Source organism: Ailuropoda melanoleuca, chromosome 10 (assembly GCF_002007445.2).
Source record: "Ailuropoda melanoleuca isolate Jingjing chromosome 10, ASM200744v2, whole genome shotgun sequence".
In the NCBI taxonomy this organism is placed as follows: Eukaryota; Metazoa; Chordata; class Mammalia; order Carnivora; family Ursidae; genus Ailuropoda; species Ailuropoda melanoleuca.
In genome coordinates, this window is record NC_048227.1 from 92712282 (window position 1) to 92733964 (window position 21683).

The 21683-nt window shown below is 45.4% G+C and overlaps 1 protein-coding gene across 4 annotated transcripts in view; it reads left to right on the plus strand.

Moving 5' to 3' along the window:
- The window catches only part of SASH1 (SAM and SH3 domain containing 1), a 242493-nt gene that overhangs the window by 136311 nt on the left and 84499 nt on the right, over positions 1-21683 (plus strand). For all 4 annotated transcript variants that reach the window (XM_034669264.1, XM_034669262.1, XM_034669263.1 and 1 more), the window contains exons 3-4: positions 4663-4713; positions 4839-4888. In XM_034669264.1, the coding sequence (XP_034525155.1) occupies positions 4663-4713; positions 4839-4888 (101 nt within the window). The remainder of the gene's footprint in view (positions 1-4662; positions 4714-4838; positions 4889-21683) is intronic.

Genomic DNA, 21683 nt, shown 5'->3' on the forward strand with positions numbered 1-21683 from the left:
TGTTCAATTTTGAATGCGTTTCTTCATGTTTCTTTGTAACATTTAAGTAGATTATATAAATTTGTTGAATGTGATTTTTTTCTGNAGCCTGATGTGGGGCTCGATCCCATAACGCCGGGATCACGCCCTGAGCCGAAGGCAGACGCTTAACTGCTGTGCCACCCAGGCGCCCCCTGATCACTACATTTTAACGTTAAAAATTTTGATATTTCATGATATGGTATCCGGGGTTTTCTTCATATTAAAATGGGGTGGAGCCAAAGCATGTGTGAAGGTATAGATGAAACAAAATTGACCATGAGTAGATAACTATTAAAGCTGGGCAATGAGAATTTGTACCATTGTACCATTCTTTTTACTTTTGCATATTTGAGATTTTCTATGATANCCCATAACGCCGGGATCACGCCCTGAGCCGAAGGCAGACGCTTAACTGCTGTGCCACCCAGGCGCCCCCTGATCACTACATTTTAACGTTAAAAATTTTGATATTTCATGATATGGTATCCGGGGTTTTCTTCATATTAAAATGGGGTGGAGCCAAAGCATGTGTGAAGGTATAGATGAAACAAAATTGACCATGAGTAGATAACTATTAAAGCTGGGCAATGAGAATTTGTACCATTGTACCATTCTCTTTACTTTTGCATATTTGAGATTTTCTATGATGATAAAGTTGAAACAAGAGAGATCATAATTGTAGCCTAAAACATTTTGATATTCCAACCTTCAAGTGATAGGTTCGGGTTGAAATATATTGCCAAGATGTGCTGCTTGAGTAAATTCTAAAAATCACAAAAGAATCCTAATGGACATTGTCATGAATAAATAGTCTCCTCTGATTCCTCATTTAGAAAACTTAGGTGAGGAGCGCCTGGGTGGCTCAGTCGTTAAGTGTCTGCCTTCGGCTCAGGGCGTGATCCCAGCGTTGTGGGATCGAGCCCCACATCAGGCTCCTCCGCTATGAGCCTGCTTCTTCCTCTCCCACTCCCCCTGCTTGTGTTCCCTCTCTCACTGGCTGTCTGTCTAATAAATAAATAAAATCTTTAAAAAAAAAAGAAAAGAAAACTTAGGTGAGCTTCTTGGCAGTCAATATGGCAGCCTAATCTCCAAAGTGGGCCCTAATGGTATCTCCCAACCCAGAGCTTTCTTACCATGTGACTTTGCTACTCCACCCACTGAGAGATGAGGGCTGTGTATGTACTCTTGTGCATCTGGGAGACCTTGTAACTCCAGCAGAAGTGATAATGCATGAGTCTAGGTTATAAAAGGTAATATAATTTCTGCCTGGCTCTCTTGGTATGTGTCTGGTTTCTCTTGAAACCCAACATTGTGCTATGGGGAAGACAAGCAGCTGCAGGTAGCACCCCTGTACAGATGTTCCAGCAGATGGCCTCTGCTTGGGTTCTAGCCATTAGCCAGCATCAGCCTCCAAACATGAGAGCTAGCAAGCTTCCTAATGATTACAACTCCAACCATCTGGTCACCCTTTGAACCTTACCAGCCAAGGCCCCAGACACCATGGGGCAGAGAAAAGCCTTTTCTGCTTTCCCCTTTCTGAATTCTTACCCACTGAATCTGTGAATGGGAAAAAAATGCTTGTTGGTTTATGCAACTAATTTTGGGATGATTTGTTACACAGCAGTAGTAACTCCATCAGTTAGCATGTATTATTGAGGAGAATCTCATTTCTCAGTGATCAGTCTCTTTCTATAACATGTCCAAAAGACACACGTTTACTCAGTGACTGTGTTCTGATTATTCAGTTTTTACTATTTCCATTAGCACAGTGACTTCCAAATCAGGAGTTAGATTGTAGACCATCAGTTTTTCCGCAGATAAAGGCATTTGCAACTGGGCAGTCAGGTGTGTCAGTTCTTACTTTCCTTTCCCCCTTCATCAGAACTTCCTTGTCCTGCTGGAACTCTGTCTAGAGCCATGGCCTCCCACCTCCGCCCACTTCCACTGGTTGAATTGGGAGCAAAGAAGAGGGCAGCCTCATCTATAGACAGGGGAGGGGAACGTCAAGGAGCCTTTCTCTGCCCATTTTGACTTGAATCCCTGCTTCTTTACTGTGTAAGCTACACTTCTTATTACTGCACTCTTAGTGCTTCTTCTGTCTGATTCCATTGTACTTTTCACTTCACATTGTATCTTCAAAAAAAAATCTAATATTTTTCAGTGATAAACAGAATAAAAGTATCCAGCATTTCTTCAGGTGTATGATACATCTACCAGGACTTTATTCATACACATGGGCATTTTATCCAGGCATTTAGCAGACACCTGCTAACTTTAACTCTTACTTGCAGTGTTGCATTTCTTCAGTTTGATGGTTAAAGGAACAAATTTTAGTACATTATATGTCAAACTATACCCCCAACCAATTTCCTAAAAAGTCCCCAAAACACAGTCTGTTATTAGTAACAGACTAACATGTGAAGATGAATTGTTTAGCATGTTACTTCCTGGTCGTCAAACATTCAATGTGGTTGTTAACAAGCACCTGCTTTGTATGCAGGGAAAAGGCACATTTTGCATAATGTACCATAAATGTTATGTTTATGATATGGAGTCACAAATGATACACTCCATAAATAAAATTTATTATAAGTGCAGATAAAAATGCGCAATAAAAGCAGGTAATTTCCTATCGTGGACTACTACCTAGTGAAGTAGAGACTTAGAGCTTGAAGAATAGTTAAGAATGGAGGAGGGAGGAGAGCTAATCAGTTATTTTTTTCATTGGTGGTTATGGAAGGACATGGGCTAGAGTTGGGTGTTATAGGGGCTGTTTCAGAGAAAATTTCAGAGGAAGTAATGGAGTCTTGTCATCTTTCTGAAGTTCCCACCCTGACTTTGAGCAGGAAGATTTAGTATGAAAAACTGCAGACTATACCTTTGCTTACTTCCTGCCATTTAAGTTTGTAAATTTCTCTATGTGATGCTAAAAGGTTAGGTATCAGGGCATCATGACTGGTCTCTGAGTACGAAGAACCTCCCAGAAATGTATCTCCCGTGTTGATTACACCGGAGTCTGATGTCCTACCAATTGGACTTGGAATGTAACACACAGTTCCGTATGTTGCTCTGTAAAAATGGTGTATCAAGTGTGGGACAGAAATCTAAATTTGTCCATTATGAACAAAGTGGCAATAAAAACCAGGAGGATGTTAAGCAAAGAGAAGTTCTATGAGGCTTTACACCACTGTGGTATTTTTTCATAACAAATAAGGCCCTGGGACTAGGGGTGAGTGAGTTTCTCATCCATTAAAGTACTTTTCTCTTTCAGTCTACTTGTCCACAATCATCCTGTTCTCAGATTAGTCACCCAGCACATTCATCTTATAGTCGATTCATGTACTGGATTCCTTTTACTTATTTACGTTTATAAATGTACTCTGAGTTATACTCATTTTAATGTTTCATTGCTACGTTTTTAAAATACTGGCCTAGTTTTATAATCGTGCTAGTAATGAGAAATAGGCAACCTTAATAAATTGAACAGTTAGATGCAATGAGAATTCCGAATTTGAGATGATCTGTCTGCTTCCATGTCCTGAATGTCAGCGGAGACTAGCAAAGCCATGTTCATATGCTGCATGTGTAGACCTGAAGAATGTAACAGTCATTAAGAACCCAAAAGGATTATTGGAAAGCTCGTAATGAACCTGATATTTCAGACTTGTTAGTGATATTCCTCCTTCCTCTGAAACTGCCTGTTGGGCTGCTTATGACATCATCAGCTGGGGGCCACCCTGGATTGTGTACCACATTCGATGAGGGTATCTACTTTAGCATCTATTTGGATTTAGAATTATTCCTACTTGTGAAAAATATCAGTGTCATACTGTGTGCTGTGTTCACTAGTGCAGCTCTTACTTTCCCGTAGTATATTCTAACACTTCTAATAGTGCAAGTTTCCTATTTTGCTGCCAGGGCTTATTTCAATATATTATTTTCATCATGGGTCACTGGTCTCTCTCTCTCTCTTTTTAACCAAAGGGGAACTGTAAACTATAAAATGATTTTATCTCTAAAATGATTCCTTTCCTTATGATTTGATGATTTTTGATAATTTCATGCATTTATTTCATCTATTAACTGGGTGCTGAGAGTTGTTTTTTACATTTTCAGCGAAGCCAGTTCATTTGTGTGATAGGGGCATGGTGATTTCTAGGGCTACATGATAATGTCCAGCGAACTTTCCACCTTCCTAAAGATACTTACAAGTAGCCCTATGTTATGAAATTCTCTGTGTACATTTAGAACTTTAAAATCAGTTGGTACTCCAACATTATTGAAAAAGAACACAACTGGATCCCTATAAACTCTGTGTCCCAGTGATGGTCTGACCACATCCAGAGGGTTATTTCACCATTAACTGTCCGTGCCCTTCAGCTGGACTGTGCTTTTTTCTGCTGCGGTAAAATTGTCAGCAGTGCCAAGTGGTGAAGTTTGGGAAGCAGTTCAATTTTAAGACTAGAGTTTTCATTTTAAAAGCACTTCAGTTTTTCCAGAAACTCTATTTATCTTCACCATCTCCTCCCACTGTATCCTAGTGTTTCCCAAATCCCCCCCTCTCTGCTTACATATCTATGTGTCTTTCTGGTGTATGCCACGTTGGGAAGTCTCATTAAACCCGCATCTGTTCTCTTTTAGGAGAAACCTGATGCTAGCCCCACGTCACTTCAGCTGCGGTCCCAGATCGAAGTAAGCACAATGACTTTAATCATCTATTTTTGCTTCTGCTTTTTTTTTTTTTTAAGTGATATTCTGTACAAATCAGATGAAGCCTGCCACTCCAGCTGCGCTCACGCTGTGCCTCTTTCTCCTAGGAGTCGCTGGGCTTCTGTAGCGCCGTGTCAACCCCAGAAGTGGAGAGAAAGTGAGTTTCCTTCCTTCTGCCCGGATCAGAATTTCTGAGAAGGTCCATCCTGGTGAAAGTCGAGTGGGTGATCGTGTTGTGTCTGTGTTGTGGGGCATGATGTCATTTTCCTTGCACAGGGTGTGTGTGTGTGTGTGTGTAGGTGGGTAAGAGTGTATTTTGTAATTCAGTTGGTGTAGACTAAGGATTCTGCAAGAGTTACTGGTTTCAGCTGCTTATTGTCAGTGAACTCTAAGTAAATATCTGGAAATGAGCATAGAGAAAGGAAAAGGACAGGTCCACCAAGATGGGTTTTCTTCTTTTAAAATAATTTCTGATACAGGGTGAAAGTCATAAAGAAGCAAGGTACAAAAATACAATATATTCCAGAATAAAACAGTGTAAAACAAAACAAAACAAAAACCTCCTGTCTGCACCTGGCTTTGGTCGGTGCCCTTAAAACAAGAATAGACGCTTGTGACAAGATGGTAACTTTTCCTGTTAAATGTAATATTTTTGCTTCTTTGTCCTGACTTGGACCCTGTAATCTTTACCGTCATGGAAGATAATTCTGTGTTATATCTTATATCTGCAGTGTTTCTTTCAGGCAACTTTTAAAAAAAACAAAACAAAAAAGCGAATGGGTTTTCTTTTTTTCTTTTGTTTTCTATAACCTTTCCCGTTTCTTCTTTATTCCATCATAATTACACTAGAATGTTCTATTTATGATCTTCCAAGGTAAAGGAATTTTAAGAAAGTCCTCGTCTTTAAACAGACACTTCCTTTGGCCCGGGGCCACTTACACTGTTTTGTGCCAAGAGAAGCATAGAAGTGGTTTAGGAATAAAGTATTTCTGGAATGAAAAGCGCACGTTGGGAGAGCGTGTGTGTGCTTTACAGCACAGCTCTGTCTAATCCGTCCACGTGTGCGTGCTGCTTGCGCAGAGGCGGCTTCCAGGAGGGAAGGCTGCTTTGCCAAGGCTTCAGTTCCCAAGAGGTGGAGCAGATTTGGTTCAGGACTGAGGAACATTGGGGGTGACGAGCAAAAAGCAAACCAAGGCCATTGCCCGTTCAAGGTTAGAGAATACGTGTGCAATTAACTTGAATCTCCTTTGTCGTAGTTGCACGTAACCTCCTAGCAGCTTAGTAGTGTGGAGGCTGAAGGAGCTCGGAGATTGGAGTTGACATTGGTTTGGAAATTGGAGGTGCCACGGGAGTACATTGAGTTGAGGGTGGGCAGAAGCATGGAGTTAATGGGCCGTAGGTTCTTCTGACCTAGGTTGCTACCTATTTGCACAATTCAGGCTGAGAATTCAGGTGTTCTTCTGAACTGAATCCTTTGGGAAACAAATGTTTGCCTTTTGTCCTAAGAGGAAGTGACTCACCAAATTTGTACTAATCATAGTTAGGCTGGGTATTTCTTCTTTCCCCCAGTTGTGGGTAGTTATTCTTTCTGTGTTTATATCCTTTGTTTAGTAAAATGTGGCGTGGCTCTTGTGGCCAGCAGAGAGACACTCAGCCTCCTCTGAGGTTAACAAGAAATTTTGAATACACACCACACACAGTACTGTTGACAGCCCCAACCTCTCCATCTGTAATACAGCCATTTTGCTTCTGTTCTTTTAAGTGGTTTACTTGAACCTGGGTGTTTCTAAGTAACTTAAAAGTTTTCATCCATCTTGCCCTGTATTTCCCTATTGTTTTTTGAAAACTATGGTACTCTTGTTTTTCTTATTTTAGAAAAAAACTTTTGAAAAATGTTAAACTTAGAGCAAAGTTGCCGGAGTTGTGCAGTGAACTTCCATATAACTTTTACTTAGACTCAGTTTGCACACTCTTATTCTCCCTCCTAGACACACACACGTGCACACACATAATATTGTTAATTACGATTATTGCAGAACGATCAGAGAGTCAGAGAGTAGGTTACAAACTCTGTGGCGCTCGCTTCTCAGTACTCAGCATGTATCTCCCAAGGACCGGGACCTTCTCTTACAGAACTGCACAGTATAATTACCAGGTAGAGGAACTTTAATAGCGATTTTCCTGATGTACAGTTCATGTTCGAGTTTCTCTAATTGCCCCACTAGTGTTTCTTACAGCACTTTTTCTTCAGTCCAGCACTTAAAAAAATGACTCATCATAGTCACATGTCCTCTCTCTGGTCATATTTAATCTGAAAGGATGTCTTGGCCTTTCTTTGTCTTTTATGCTACTGATGGGTTTTTTAAGAGGGTAGGCTAGTTGTTTTATGAAATATTCTTCTATCTGAGTTTCTTCTTAGGATTCAGGTAATACATTTTTGATGTTGTGTTCTTCCCAGTGCACTGCATCACGATGTCAGTCTGTCCCGTTGTTGGTGATACTGATTTTGATCATTTAATTGTGGTGGTGCCCATCAGGTTTCTTCTGAGAAGTTAGAATTTTCCCTTTGCAATTAGTAAATATTCTGTGGGGAGATGATCTGAGGCTATGTAAATGTCTTGTTCCTCATCAAACTTCTACCTAACGGTTTTAGATTCCTTTTATAATTGTTACCTAAATCAGTTTTTACAGTGATGGTTACAAAATGTTGATACTTATTTTTATATTGATAATTACTTTGGATTAAACCTTCTAAAAGTTTTTTTTTTTTAAATAAGATGGACACTCTAGGTCAGATTATAATCTGAATGAGTTTTGTTTATATTGAATAATTTGCATCTTTGTACTTGAGAATGTGACTACCTTGAAATGCTGAATCTTGCCATTCTTCAGATCAAAATGCTTGCGGGTAGTTTTGTAAGTGGAGGATGACCTGGCAAACCAGTTGGTTGTGTCTGGTTAGTGTCCGCCAAGTATCTGCCAACCAAAATATCCTTCTGAGTCAGCAGTGTTGTTTTATGGGCAGAAGTTTTCTTCTGCTTTCAAAAGGCAAGAGAACACAGTAGACAAAAGTAGGCAAATCCTGCAGCAGCCTGCCCTTAGAGCAGAGACCTAGATGGCAGGAGCAACGTGGGATGGGCCAACATGATTGGCCTCCTGGCTTCTGCTGTCTTGATCCACAGCCCCTCCCCCCACTGCTACCCCCCGTTGTCTCAGGCCTCAGCACATCTTCCTCCCTCCGCCACACAAAACCTGAGCCAAGGAAGTATCAGGTGTTTATTAGAACGCAAATACCTGATTTCTGAGAAATACATCATCTCTCCCAGTGGTATTTACCATTTAACAGGGTTTAAAAGTCTTGAGTTACAGGAATATAGCTCTGACCAGAAGAGACCAAGGAGGTGGATCTTTTGTGGGGGTCGGACAAGCAATGAGAAGTCAGACAAGACGTGAGAATACACCCAATATCACTGTTCCTGAATCGTCTGCCAGATGGGGCTGATCCGGCTCTACTTAGCCCATAGATACGGGAGACCCACGGGATAGGTGCATCTGTCCAAATCTAGAACAGACCTGTCACCACCAGTCTGACAACGTTTTCTTACATTCTATCTGGTCTCTCTATGCTTTCACTGAAAATATAATAAAATACTCTAAGGGAGCTTTCATTTGCACCTCTTCTATTTATATTTATTTACGTTGCCTATCGATGAGACCATTTACTTTATTACACCAATCTTGGATTTGTGTCAACTGGCTAAAGAGCTGAACGTTAATTAAATTTTTTGTTATTCACCAGTTAGTCTCAAGAATATCTAGAGAGCAAGACTTTTTTGCTGGGAAAATTCTATTTATGTATGTATGTATGAATGAGAGAAAGAGAGAGAACACGAGTAGGGGGTAACTGGCAGAGGGAGAAGGAGAAGCACGTGCCCGGCGGAGCAGGGAGCCAGACTCGGGGCTTGCCCAAGCCAAAGGCAGATGCCCAACTGACTGAGCCACCCAGGTGCCCCAAAAGTATCTGTTGGGAATGCATTTAGTTACAAATAACAGCGGTATAAAAAAAATACAGTGTTCATTTGATAGCTCCTTGTTCCGCTGGGAGGTCTAGGGGCTGGCGCTAAGGCTCTGCCGAGCCTTCCGGAACCCACATTGTGTTGTTTGTTATTGTTACCCTCCTGGCTTTAAAGCGGCCACTACTCCTTCCAGGTGGGAAGGAGAAACAGGGTGAAGAAGGTCAAAGGGCAAAAAGCCACAGGCACATCCTTTACAAAGCTTTCCTAGAAACCCTGTCCAACACATTCCAGTTTGTCTCACTCATTTCTTAAAGCTGCAGCTGTTCCCTAAGCACCGGCTTTGCGTGCCGGACCCCATTTGGGGTGCTAGGATGCATGATGAGTGGACATGAGCTGTGTCAGCACGGAGGGAGATGTCATAGGACACAGTTATATGCTTTCAATGGTGCTATGGAGAAAAATAAAGCAAAGGAAGTGAGCCCCAAATTGGGGCACTTGACCACCATTGCCAGCGAGAGCTTGGAGGGATGAGTGTTTTTCTGGTGACTGCTTTATTGCCCTGAACAAAATGGGCATCTTAAGGAAGGAGGGAGGCCAGACATTGGGCAGGAGACTAGCACAGCAGTGTTTTCCACAATAATTTAATCTTTTATTTGTACGTGTATATCTGAAACAGAGTAGCCTGAAAATTAGCTAGAGATCTAATAAATACACCGTGTGTCAAGATGATTTAGATTCATTACTTTCAAGGAAGCCAACTGAAGGGGAGCCCATCTGGTTATTATTTCTAGGTGTGCATCTAGATTGGAAAGAGCCCTTATAGGGTTGGTTCTGCAAATTGGAAAAGAAAAAGCAGGAAATAGCAGGTAATGTTTATTTAGCGCTGCTTATGGGCCAGGAACAGAACAAGCACTTAACATTGACTCAGTTAATACTCACAACATCCCTGTGAGGTTTTCTGTGCTATTATTCCCATTGGCAAATGCAGAAACTGAGGCACAGAGAGGTTAATAAGTCGCTCGAGGCTACACAGCTAGTTAAGTGGCAGAGCCCAGATTTTATCCCAGTTGAGAACCGATGCTCCTACCATTAAGCTATAATTCCAGAGTACTTAAAATTGCATTGCTTATGCAGATAGAGAGGTTAGGGGCAAATTGAGTTCATTAGCATTATATAAATAGCAGCAGTTAAAACCTGCGCTCTTGGAGGTAGGGGCAAGTTTTACTCGCATTCAGATCTAAGTTGTGTCTCAGTTATTTATTTACAGAGGCAGGAAGGTCCAAAATAAATCTCAAAACTTCACCTTCGCCAATATTTATAAGCTCTTTTCTACTAAGTCTTTCATCAGAGTTGAAAATTCACTGATTTAGTTTCCCTTTCTTTCATTACCTATGACTATACTTGAACTATTTTATGGTGAAAAAGTCCAAAAATATATCGCATGATGGAAGAGAAAGATAAATCAAAGGAGGGCAAGCCAGTAGAGCAGTGCTCTGTGGTCGGATGAATTGAATGGAATCTGGTTTACAAATGTTCTATGCAGGCATCGACTCCGTTTGGACACTGCTTCATCCTCAGATTTGTTTTGTCTGGCAAGCTGATAGTATATATATACTCTTTTGAAGGCATCAACTCTCCTGTTCTCCCCCCTCCAAATCCCTCCTTCCCCTTGGCCTTCAGGGAAGAAGCCCTGCTTGTGTGGCTGTGTTCTGGTTGCTCGCTCCCTCCTGCTCCTCTCTGGACCGCTTACATCTCTGATTTTGCCTTCCTGCCCCTCACAGTCTGCGTCTGCCTGCCTGTCCACCGAGCTCGTCTTTGGACCTGCTCTCCAGGCAGGGTGAAGCTCCTGTGATTGCTCAGATGGGCCACGAGCTCCCGTGGCATGCTGAGCCTCTGAAATTGTTGCTCCTTCCAGTGGGGTGCCCCCATTCTCACCGTCTTCCCTACCTCCCCTTATCTGGGCAAATCCCATCAAACTGAGAAATCCAGCTGTGGTCTTGGCTCCTCCCAGAAGTCTTCCCTGATTCACAGAGTTGGGGTACAGTGACCTGCTATTGGGCTGTGTAACCCTACACTGTCCTGCTGCTGTTATGGTAGACCGAGGTTACAGGTGTGCATGTATGTGTGTGAGTGTGTGTGTGTGTCCTCCCACTCTGAACCCCGGGTCTTTCACACATGTGCTTCATACTTGTCCATCCCATAGAAGGCTTCTTGCTATTCTTGAAAACCATAGTTTGACTTCTGCTCCCCCAGTTACTGAACTTGGCCCCTGCAGCCCGACTCCTGTCTTCTTCCTTGCTGAAATGCTGAGGTCAGTGCTGCAACGATAACCAACCCAGAGGCCCCTCCCGGTTCGCAGATCTTGTTGTGTTTGGCACGGCTGCCTTTCCCGCGGGTCCCGCTTCCCTCTTCGCCTTGGTTTGGTGCCTGTGACGTGGCAGCTTCCAGCTTCTCCTCGCTGGATGCCCATTCTTGGCAGTTCCCTTTTTCTGTCCATTTCTTACCATGAGCATCCCCCTGGGGCTTTTTACCCAGCCTGCAAGCTCTCCCCAGGTACCCACACCCAGGGTTTTGACCTCTTGTGTCTGGGCGCCCACCTTCAATCCACATCTGTCCCCCTGCCCCGTTTCCCGATGTGGTGACGTGCCCGTTGCCGTGACTTGCCGGATGCCTGCTCATGACTGTCGCTCTCACCCCAGCTGCGTGTTCTTATAGCAGAACTCCTCACTCCCTCTTTATCCTTCTTTCCTTCTCTGTCTGACAACTTTCTCTTTGATCGTCCGTCTCTCTGCTGTTCTTGGGACCAATTTCTGCTTTTCTTTCATGATTCCAAAACCTCAGTTATGAAATCCTGTTGCTTCTACTTTTTTTTTTAACATTTTATTTATTTATTTGAGAGAGAGAAAGCATGAGCAGAGGAAAGGGACAGAGCCCTTAGGGAGTGCCATGTGGGGCTCGATCCCAGGGCCCCAGGATCATGACCTGAGCCAAAGGCAGATACTTAACCGACTGAGCCACCCAGGCGCCCCTGTTGCTTCTACTTTTATAACTTTCCCTGTGTTTCCTGCCTTTTTTACCATCACTACTGCAGATGATACCTTCAGTACTGTTTCCATGAACTAGAAAAGTGCATTCAGGAAGTGACCCCCCCCACACACACAATCAGTCTCCGTAAAGTACAATCAGGCCACACTGCAGTGAGGGGATGCTGAGATCTCCCCAGGGGCACCTATTCAATTAGGGCCTCTACGTGCTTGCACTTTGGTCAGAATCCCTGCAGTCCAGCCCTGGCCCACCTTTACCGCTGCATCTCCCACCGCCAGCCCCACTGCCTCCTCTGATCTCCCAAATGCCTCCTGGGCTGTGTGGAGCTCCTGCCTTGAACACATCTCCTTTCTTTAGGTCCTCTTTTAAGAGCTGCTTCTCCGTGGATGCTTTCTCAGTCCCTTCCCTGGCTGTAATCTTTCCACCTTTTGGAATCCAGTAGCATCTGGCACAGATCTGAGGTCTCAGTGTATTGTAATAGGTATCATTGTCCTAACAGTGCTTATTGGGTTATTTCTATTGTTGGACACTGTGCTAATCCCTTTCACTATATTTTGTCATTTCATTTTTCATGGACTCATTGAAGTATATACTATTTTTGAGATAAATTAGCTTGCCTAAGTTCCCAGAGCTAGAGACAAAAAAAAACCTCATCCAGTCTGAGTGCCATACCAGCCTTGGGGTTAGGATGCCCTGCCTGATACCAGACTCTCTGGGTCACATCCAGGCTGTTTCTTACCAGCACTGCAGCTCTTGGCAAATTACTCCTTCTCTGTGTCTACGGTTTCCACAACTGTAAAACGAGGATGATCGGTACAGTACGCACCTCACTTAATATTAGCTATCCAATACCTACCAGGTGTTCCATAATCTTGTCTGTCTGTGTCCTCTGGCCCAAATTCGTGCCCTTGCCTGCAGCTCTAGCTTTGTATCCTTTCCTAAGGCACCTGGCCCAGCATGATGGTGAACTCCAGGAAGCTAAGAGCTCACATTCTTCTCTCTTTGAATTTTCTCCAAGTGTCCAGAAGAGTTGTTTGCACAGAGCGAGTGCTCATTTAAGTATTCGCATTGAAATCATTGATTGCTTGAGTTCTTTGAAAGGAGGTTAAAACTGGACTGTCCCCAAGACTGGAATCGCAGAAGACGTAGTTCGGCCTCACCTGCTCCCCAGCACACGCTAGGGTCTCCCTCAGCCAATAGCAATGGGATAAGAAGCAGGTGTTTTCTGCTGGTGAATATTAACATTAAAAAGACACCGATTAAAACATTTTAAAAACATGTAAGGCAAAGAATAGTAGCTTCCACAAATCCCCAGATCTAATTCTAAGGCCTGCTCCCCTCTCCCCACCCAGTTCCATTCTGTAATCTTGTTCAAGTCTCCTCACATTTTTCCTCTGTTAAATAGAAATGACAGAACACACATTACCTCCAGATAAAGGTACCACATCAAGGATTGCACACAAATATGATAGTTTTTTTTTTTTTAATCTTTAAAAATTTTAAAACTTGCAGTTTTGTTGGAAAAGTGCATTTCTTTTCTTTTCTTTTTGGTAACAGGTTCATTGAGATATAATTCACATACCAGGAACTAAGAGGGTATTATGCTAAGCAAACTAACTCAATCAGAGAAAGACAATTATCATAAGATTTCACTCATATGTGGGATTTAAGAAACAAGACAGGAGAGTCGGGGAAGGGAGGGGAAAATAAAACAAGATGAAAACAGGGAGGCAAGCCATAAGAGACTCCTAATCACAGGCAACAAACTGAGGATTGCTGGAGGGGAGGAGGGTAGAGGGATGGGGTAACTGGGTGATGGATACTAAGGAGAGCACGTGATGAAATGAGCACAGGGTGTTACACGCAACTGATGAATCACTGAAATCTACTTCTAATAATACACCATATGTTAATTGAGTTTAAATTAAAAATCACATATCATACAAATCACGCATTAGAAATATGTAATTCAGTGGGTTAAAAAAATTTTGTTGTTGTTTATTTAGAGAAGGAGAAAGAGAGGGGGGTAGGAGGGGCAGAGGAAGAGAGAGAATCTCAAGCAGACTCCGCACTGAGCACGGAGGCCGACATGGGGCTTGATCTCACAACTCTGAGATCATGACCTGAGCCGAAATCAAGAGTCAGACCCTTAACCGACTGAGCCACCCAGATGCCCCAAAGACTCATATGTGTTTTAATTGACTATCTTATTTCACTTAGCACAGTGGTCTTAAGGCTCATGTTGATTCCTTTTTGTTGTATGAATATGCCACATTTTGTTTATCCATTTATTGATTGGTGGACACTTAGGGCTGTATTGACTTTTTGGCCCTTACGAGCAGTGTTACTGTGAACATTTGTATACAGGTTGACGTGTGGTCATCAGTTTAGTTGTTTTTAAATCAACTTCATGGGGGTGCCTGGGTGGCTCAGTCGTTAAGCGTCTGCCTTCGGCTCAGGGCGTGATCCTGGTGTTCTGGGATCGAGCCCCACATCAGGCTCCTCCACTGGTAGCCTGCTTCTTCCTCTCCCACTCCCCCTGCTTGTGTTCCCTCTCTCGCTGGCTGTCTCTATCTCTGTCGAATAAATAAATAAAATCTTTAAAAATAACAGTAAATCAACTTCATGGAGATACAGTAGACATGCCGTATAAGTCATCTGCCAGAAGTATACAACACAAGGTGTGTAACATATTCACAGATTTGTGTGGCCGTCACAGCAGTCGATTTAAGAACCTTTCATCACCCCCAGAAGAAACCCTTTAGCTGTCAACCCTCCATCTCCTGATGACCCCTGTTCTCTAAGCAATCACTAATCTAGCTTCTGTCTCTAGAGAATTGCCTGTTCTGGACATTTCATAGAAATAGAGGGGGGAAGTGCATTTTTGAAAGAAAATTGGTTTGTTAACGGCTCTATTAAGAGTAGAACTTCGAATCCAGTTCTTGGTAACTTTGTCTCCTGCCTTCCTGAACTGTGTAAGACATTCTTCTTTTACTAAGTCTTTTCCTACTGGGGACCTCCGCCCTCTTCCTCAACAAGTCTCTCGTTCCTGAAGACTGGGTTGGAGGAGAAGGGCTTAGGCCCCATCCCTTGTGGCCACCGCCGAAAGCAGGGTCTGCGTCTGTGGTTCTGTGTACTTCTGCGTGACAAGGTGGGGCTCTCTCTGCTCATTCTCATTGTAGAAGTAAGCACTAGAAACCCACAGGCTGTGCAGTTATGAATCCTCCTTTGGAACAGACTAGATTCACTGAGAATTGCTGATGAGGTCTGCAAGTTTGCTGGGAAATCCAGGTCAAGCCATGTCCCCTGGAGCTGAGACGAATGCATCCTGTTTTCACATCCTGTTTGTGGCAGGGCTGCAGGCTGGGGAGGGGAATGCCAGCTCTTGCCCATTGGGGGGCGTACATGTGTGCGCTGGATGAGGAAGCCCCACGGAGGTGTGTCCTTCAGAATAGCTCACAAGTTAGTTCTGCCCCGTTCAGGTGAATATGTCCTTGCCGGTGCCCACTGTCCTCCCACGAGAAGGACTCCGGTGCTCGTGGCTCATGAGCGCAGAGCCAGGAAGGGAACCAGAGGCTGCTTGGACTACCATTGTTTGAGCTCAGCAGGGTGGGAAGTAGAGACAGAATGTCAGGCTTAGGTTTCAGAAAATGAATGGGCTGCACCAAGAGCCAGGCATTGGATTAGTATGTATATTATGTGTTCTTTCCCTTTGATCAGTTTACCAAGAGCCATCTGCCAAGGCTGTGGGCAGGAGGGCAAGGTCCCTGTCCAGGGGGCTGGAGCACTCAGCGTGCTCGCCGTCTGCATCAGGTCACCCCTCCGGGCTTCAGCTACTCAGTGATGAGTTAGAGTCGGGGGGGGGGTCTGCTTTCGTTCCCTGCCCCAGCCCGGAGCATGCCCTGCACCGACCAGTCTCGCGTGGCCTGTCCACATGTGCTGCTGTGCTGTCGTTGGTGTTGGACAGACCCTGAGCCTGCATTTAAGCTCTGCTGATTGTGGGATGAGGAACAATTGATTTAAATTCTCTAAGCTTCAGGTTCCTAAACCACAAAGTGTGCACAAGAAAAGCTCTTTCCGAGGCTGGTTGTGCGAGATACCTAGCACAGTGCCCGGCATGTGATCGGGGTTCACGTTTCACTTATCCTCTTTCCACTACCTCTGTGACATGTGGCATCATCCGTGGCCGTGCTGTGTCTGTGGTTTTCATCCTGTGTCGTCTTAGATGGTGTTCTACACAGAGCTCAGCCAGTGGCTAGGGCCACAGAAAATACGCCATTCCTACGTGAACTTTACTTTCCTTTTCATAACCCCAAGGAGGGGAGGCTAGGAGACAACAGCGTTCTCAGAGAGCTTGTGCAGTTGCAGCGTGCCGAAGGACGTGTTTGTGCGGGCGGCTCTGCGTCTGCACACGTGTGTGCCCCAGCGCGTAGCATATTTGAGGGGCTCAGCATTCCAGAAGGCAGGGGCTCGGGGCAGGAGCAGCTGTGCTAGAATTCTCCACCTCAGCTGTTCCCTGCTGCAGACTCTGTTGCCCTTCACTTCATCTGGTGAGTGAGCCCCAGCTGCCTGGCCCCAGCTGGAGTCCACACACCCCGGCCTCGGCCAGGAAGTATTTAGGATGCAAGAGGCTGCGGTTTCTTCTGTCTCCTGCAGGAGAGGTAAACAGGACACTGAGCTGGGGGTGGGGGGCGATCAGTAAATAAATAGCAATCCTGTCCTGGCAGGAACAGGGAAGACCCCTATGGACAACTGTATTGTACAAAGTAGCTAACAGTGAAGGGAATGGGGTGCAGTGGGGGTCAGAAAAGCTAAATGACTTGCCAAAATCACAATCAGAAAGCTTGGGCAAGGCAGAGGTGGAATTCTAGTACAGATCCATCTGTCTGCCAGGGCTGGGCCTCTTCTCATAGACGCCACCACGCAGACCATGGACTGGTGCGTCAGGGAAGACCCGTGATGGGCCAGGCGGCAATGAAGTGCAGTTGGATAAACATTTTCCAGATTTCTGCGGTGTGGATGAATTTGCTAGGTGCTGGAAAGATGAATGGGATGGGAAGGTAGCTGTCCCCTTATGACCTGCAGAAGTCATGACTAGACGATCATCACGTGCCGTGAGTGCAATGCAGAGGGGACTGGAGGAGGACGGCCAGCCAGGCTCCTGGGGGCCAGGCACCCGCCGCAGACACAGAAGTTCGGTATCAGACAGGCTTCTGTTGGAGAAGCAGACATGAAGGTGATGTTATTAGGGGTTTTGACCGCTTGTGTGTGTTAGGCCTGGCTGCTCTGTGTCTGATGATGTGGTCTGACGTCAGATGCAGGCAGGTGGGGAAAGGGGATAAACTGCCACCTGCAAATACGGACACGTCCCCTCTCACCACCTCCACGCAAGCCTTCAATATTGACTCGCCAGGAACCTGCAGGAGGAGCTGGCGTCCTTCCTGAGATGCTCACCAGCCGCAGGCCCAGAGCTCAGAGCACCTGAAGAGCAGAGGGCAGGAATTCAAACACGGTGGGCCCAGCTGCTGCCTCCCGCCACCAGCTGCCCCCGGGGCCCCGTGATGACGTGTGTCAGCTACACCAGGGCCTCATGCCCTGCACGGACTTGGAAACATAGAAAGAAAATAGCCTCTTTGCCTCTGCTTTCCGCATCTCCCATGAGGTAGCTCATGTGACACATGCTGACCTGGCACACGGCAGGGGAGGGAATTCTGGGAGACATAATCCGGCTGAGCTAAGTTGATAGGCTACAAAATCCAGGTCAGGTGCCCAAAGGAGTGAGCACCGCAGGGAGGGCAAAATTGGAGAGGAAGGGAATTCCATACAGAAGCTAGGATATGAGGTAGGTGGGTGGGCAAGTGGTTCAGAGTCCATGTAGCCCCTGGGGCCAGCTTTGGGAGGTCTTCAGAGCTCAGGGGTTGCCTAGTGGTGGGTTTTGTATGTTAGAAGGAGCACTGTCAATGTGAGCACCTAGGTCGGGGTGCCTCCAGGAGGGCAGGAGACCAGTGGTCCAGGGGACAGATCCTGAAGGTCTGAAACTTGCCAGAACCTTTATTAGGCTTCTAGTTTTTAAATTCTTCCATCCCACTGGCTAATTCCTTCATTTAATCTTTAAGGAGTGTGTCCTGCATGCCAAGTACTGGGGATGGATAGAGGGCACTCGACTACCCCTGGCCCCCAACCTCGTGTCTACAAACTTGGCTGCTGTATGAGCTTATTGTATTTCCATATTCTGAATTCTCTTCTGAAAACTGCACTTGAAATCCTGCTTACTAGATTTTGAAAACCTTGGAGTAGAAGGGTGCAAGGAGGAAATGGAGAAAGAAGGGTGGGGAGTGTGTTCCCAGTGTCTCTTGGATTCAGCTGGTGGTCACAAGCATACCCACCCATCACAGTTAGCTGGAGAGCTTGTTGGAAAGACAGACCCTCAGGCCTCATGCATTGACTTCTGCAGATGTGGCTGAGATGTGGAACTTGGGAGTCTTTAATAAGTTTTCCGGGAGGTTCCTAGGCAGCCAGCTTGGTGTTACAAATCACTGCCAACACCCATTTCTTTTCCTTTGGGTTGACGCTCTCTGCTTCTGCTCCACATCTCAGTCCACCGTGGAAGCGGTGGTGGCACCCAGCTCTTGCGGTAGAGGGCGTGTGTCGTCACGGTGACCCTGGCACTGCTTCCCGGAGTCTCTGTCAGGTGCCGATGCGTCACTTCAGATAAAGCCTCAGGAGCAGAAGGGGGAAGGATGTGAAGCAATCCGTAAGCCAAGTGAGACCAGCCAGCAGAGTTGGAGGACAGCACATGTGGATGTGACAGAGGACATGTGTGGGAATTGAAAAATGAGGTCTGAATGGTGACAGAAGTTAACTAAACTTATTGTGGGCATTTCGCAATGCATCCAAATATCAACTCATTAGGTTTTACTCTTAAAACTAATGTGTCATATGTCAGTTATATCTCAGTTAAAAAAAAAAAAGAAATCTGAGAGGACAAGAAGACCTGAGTTCCCATCTTTTAGTGTTTATAACATAAAAATTTTCCATCAGCTGTGTCTGAAGGAATCGAAGGTGGGGCTGTGGCTGTGGTCACGGTGGAAAGGACCCGATCCTTTGTGCTGCTCCCCAGGAGAAGTAGGGCAGGCCAATGGTTCCCACAGCCACGTCCTGGACAGTGGCTGGCCACTGTGCCTCTGGCTTGTGACCAGCAGGCCGAGGAAGGGCCCTCCAAACCCGCAGCCCCTCCAGATCTGTCCTTCAGAGGCGGCTCCCTGCTCCCATCAGAGCAGCTAACAGAAGAAAGGCAGTCCTGGCCCCCGTGTCCCCAACCCGGGGCCTCTGTGGCCAGACAGCACAGCGGCTGGCGTGGCCAACATGGCCTGGGCAGTGGTGAATGGGAGCCGCTGTTTGTTTCCACTGAGAAAGTTCTGACCCGCTTCCGGAGCCGTTGCCATGGAAACAGACTGAGGAGATAATTGAATGGAGCCTCTTTTCCTGCCATCTCTCCTTTCCCTTTCCCCACGCTGAGGCTGAGGCTCTTAGGGGCCGGCTCTTTGCAGCCTGGTGTTCCCTGCAGGTTCATGCACATTTGATAAGAATATCCAAGGCTGGTTTTCCTTACCGCGCCAGCCTCCGCTGGCATAAATGACCCCATATGTACCCTGTACCACGCAGAGTGGCAGCCGGTTGTCATAGCTGTTCTTGTGCCGAGCCCGTACCATGCATCCTGATAACCACGGCCTTCCATGGGGACATGCAGGTCCTTCCCTGTCTGTCCAGCTGGCCTCACATCTCAGCCACATTTCCTTGCAGAAAAACCTTTCTTGGACCACAGAGTTATTACATGTATGCACTAAATTTTATTTTAATTTTTTTAAAGATTTATTTATGAGAGAGCATGTGTACATGTGTGCAAGCACGGTGGGGAGGGGTGGAGGCAGAGGCAGAGGGAGAGAGAGTCCCAAGCAGACTCTGTGTTGATCATGGAACCCGATGCATGGGGTCCCATGACCCCAAGATCATGACCTGAACCGAAACTGACCCTTAACTGCGCCACCCAGGCACCCCTGTATGCGCTAAATTTTAAAGGGGAAATAGAAGGGAAGAAAAATTTTGCTTCATTTACAGAATAAGTAGCCATCATCAGAAAATGTAAATAAAGCTACTTACAGTACTTCTCTCATTTTATAAAAACTAGCTTTTGTGGTAAAAACAATGTGCTAAAATCGTGTTTTATTTTGCTTTTGACCATAATTCAGTAATTCTTTTTTTTTTTTCTTTAAGATCTTTATTTATTTGTTTGACAGAGACAGCACAAGCAGGGGGGGCGGCAGGGAGGAGAGGGAGAAGCAAGCTCCCTGCTGAGCAGGGAGCCCCATGTGAGTCTGGATCCCAGGACCTTGAGATCACGACCCCCGCCAAAGGCAGACGCTCAACCAACTGAGCCACCCAGGCACCCCAAATTCAGTAATTCTGAAGATATAAAGACCTAAATAAATTTAAAATTCACATGGGGCCATAAAAGGAAAACATTAGTTTCTGTTGGTTCCACCAAAAGCAGAAAAAAACAGAGGAGTTTGTTTCCCTTTCACTCAGCACCTTTTGTGTGTGTGTTAAGGAAATGTCAAAAATCAGATCTTGACCTGCATCTGCAGACGCAAGTGGCCAAGTCACAAAACTAAGTTGGCACTTTGAGTACCAATAATTAGAGAATATGGACACATTTCAGGTTCACGGTTTCATACCCAGCACCGTGAATCAGACGGGAGAGGCCCTTGCCTCTGGAGTTTCAGTGGGACCAACATCAGGTTGGGGCCAGAAGAGCTGAGCCCCAGCTCTTTGACTTGCAATCGGATAAGTCACTTTCATGAACTTGCCAGGTCTCCGTTTCTGCATCTGTGTGATGAGATTGCCATGGTTCCTGGGAGCCTGAAATACAATGACATAGATAGGACTGTGCTAGGTAAACCCAAACGAATGCTTAAGTGGTTATTTTTACTTACTTCTTATTTATTTATTTATTTATTTATTTATTTATTTATTTATTTATTTAAAGAGAAAGCACACATTTCGGGGGGAGGGGCCATGTGCAGGGGGAGGGGCAGAGGGCGAGAGAGGGAGAGTGAGACTCCCAAGCAGGCTCCACGCCCAGAGCAGAGCCTGATGCCAGGTTCGATCTCACGACCCCGAGATCAGGACCTGAGGTGAAATCAAGAGTCAAGATGCTGGGGCGCCTGGGTGGCATGGCAGTTAAGCGTCTGCCTTCAGCTCAGGGCGCGATCCTGGCGTTATGGGATCAAGCCCCACATCAGACTCCTCTGCTATGAGCCTGCTTCTTCCTCTCCCACTCCCCCTGCTTGTGTTCCCTCTCTCGCTGGCTGTCTCTATCTCTGTCGAATACATAAATAAAATCTTAAAAAAAAAAAAAGTCAAGATGCTTAACCAACTGAACCACCCAGGCTCCCCTGGTCATTTTTACTTCTTAACCACTGGCTCTGTTGGGATTATATTCAGTCATTTGTAATTGAACCTGACCGCACTGTTGAGGCAGATGGGGGCCGATTTTCTCCATACAGCAAGGAGCCTGGGGTGGCTGGTACAACTGCTTAAGGAAGTATTTCCTCTCCACCAGTTTTCATACGTGATTTTCTTCCTTATGATAAAATGATGACTGCTTGGGCCTTGTGTTTCGGGAAGGACCGAGGGGAGGGACGAAGGGCAAAAAACACGTGAAAAGGTGAGTGAGTCTTTCTCATTATGGAAACACTAGCTTTCTCAGAAACACCTCACTGTGAATGTTCAGCTGTATTTTCTCGGCCAGATGCTGACACTTGGCCTCCGCTAGCTGCAAGGGAGTGTGGGGAAGTGAGTGTTTTAACAGAGAACCCTGCCACCCAAACA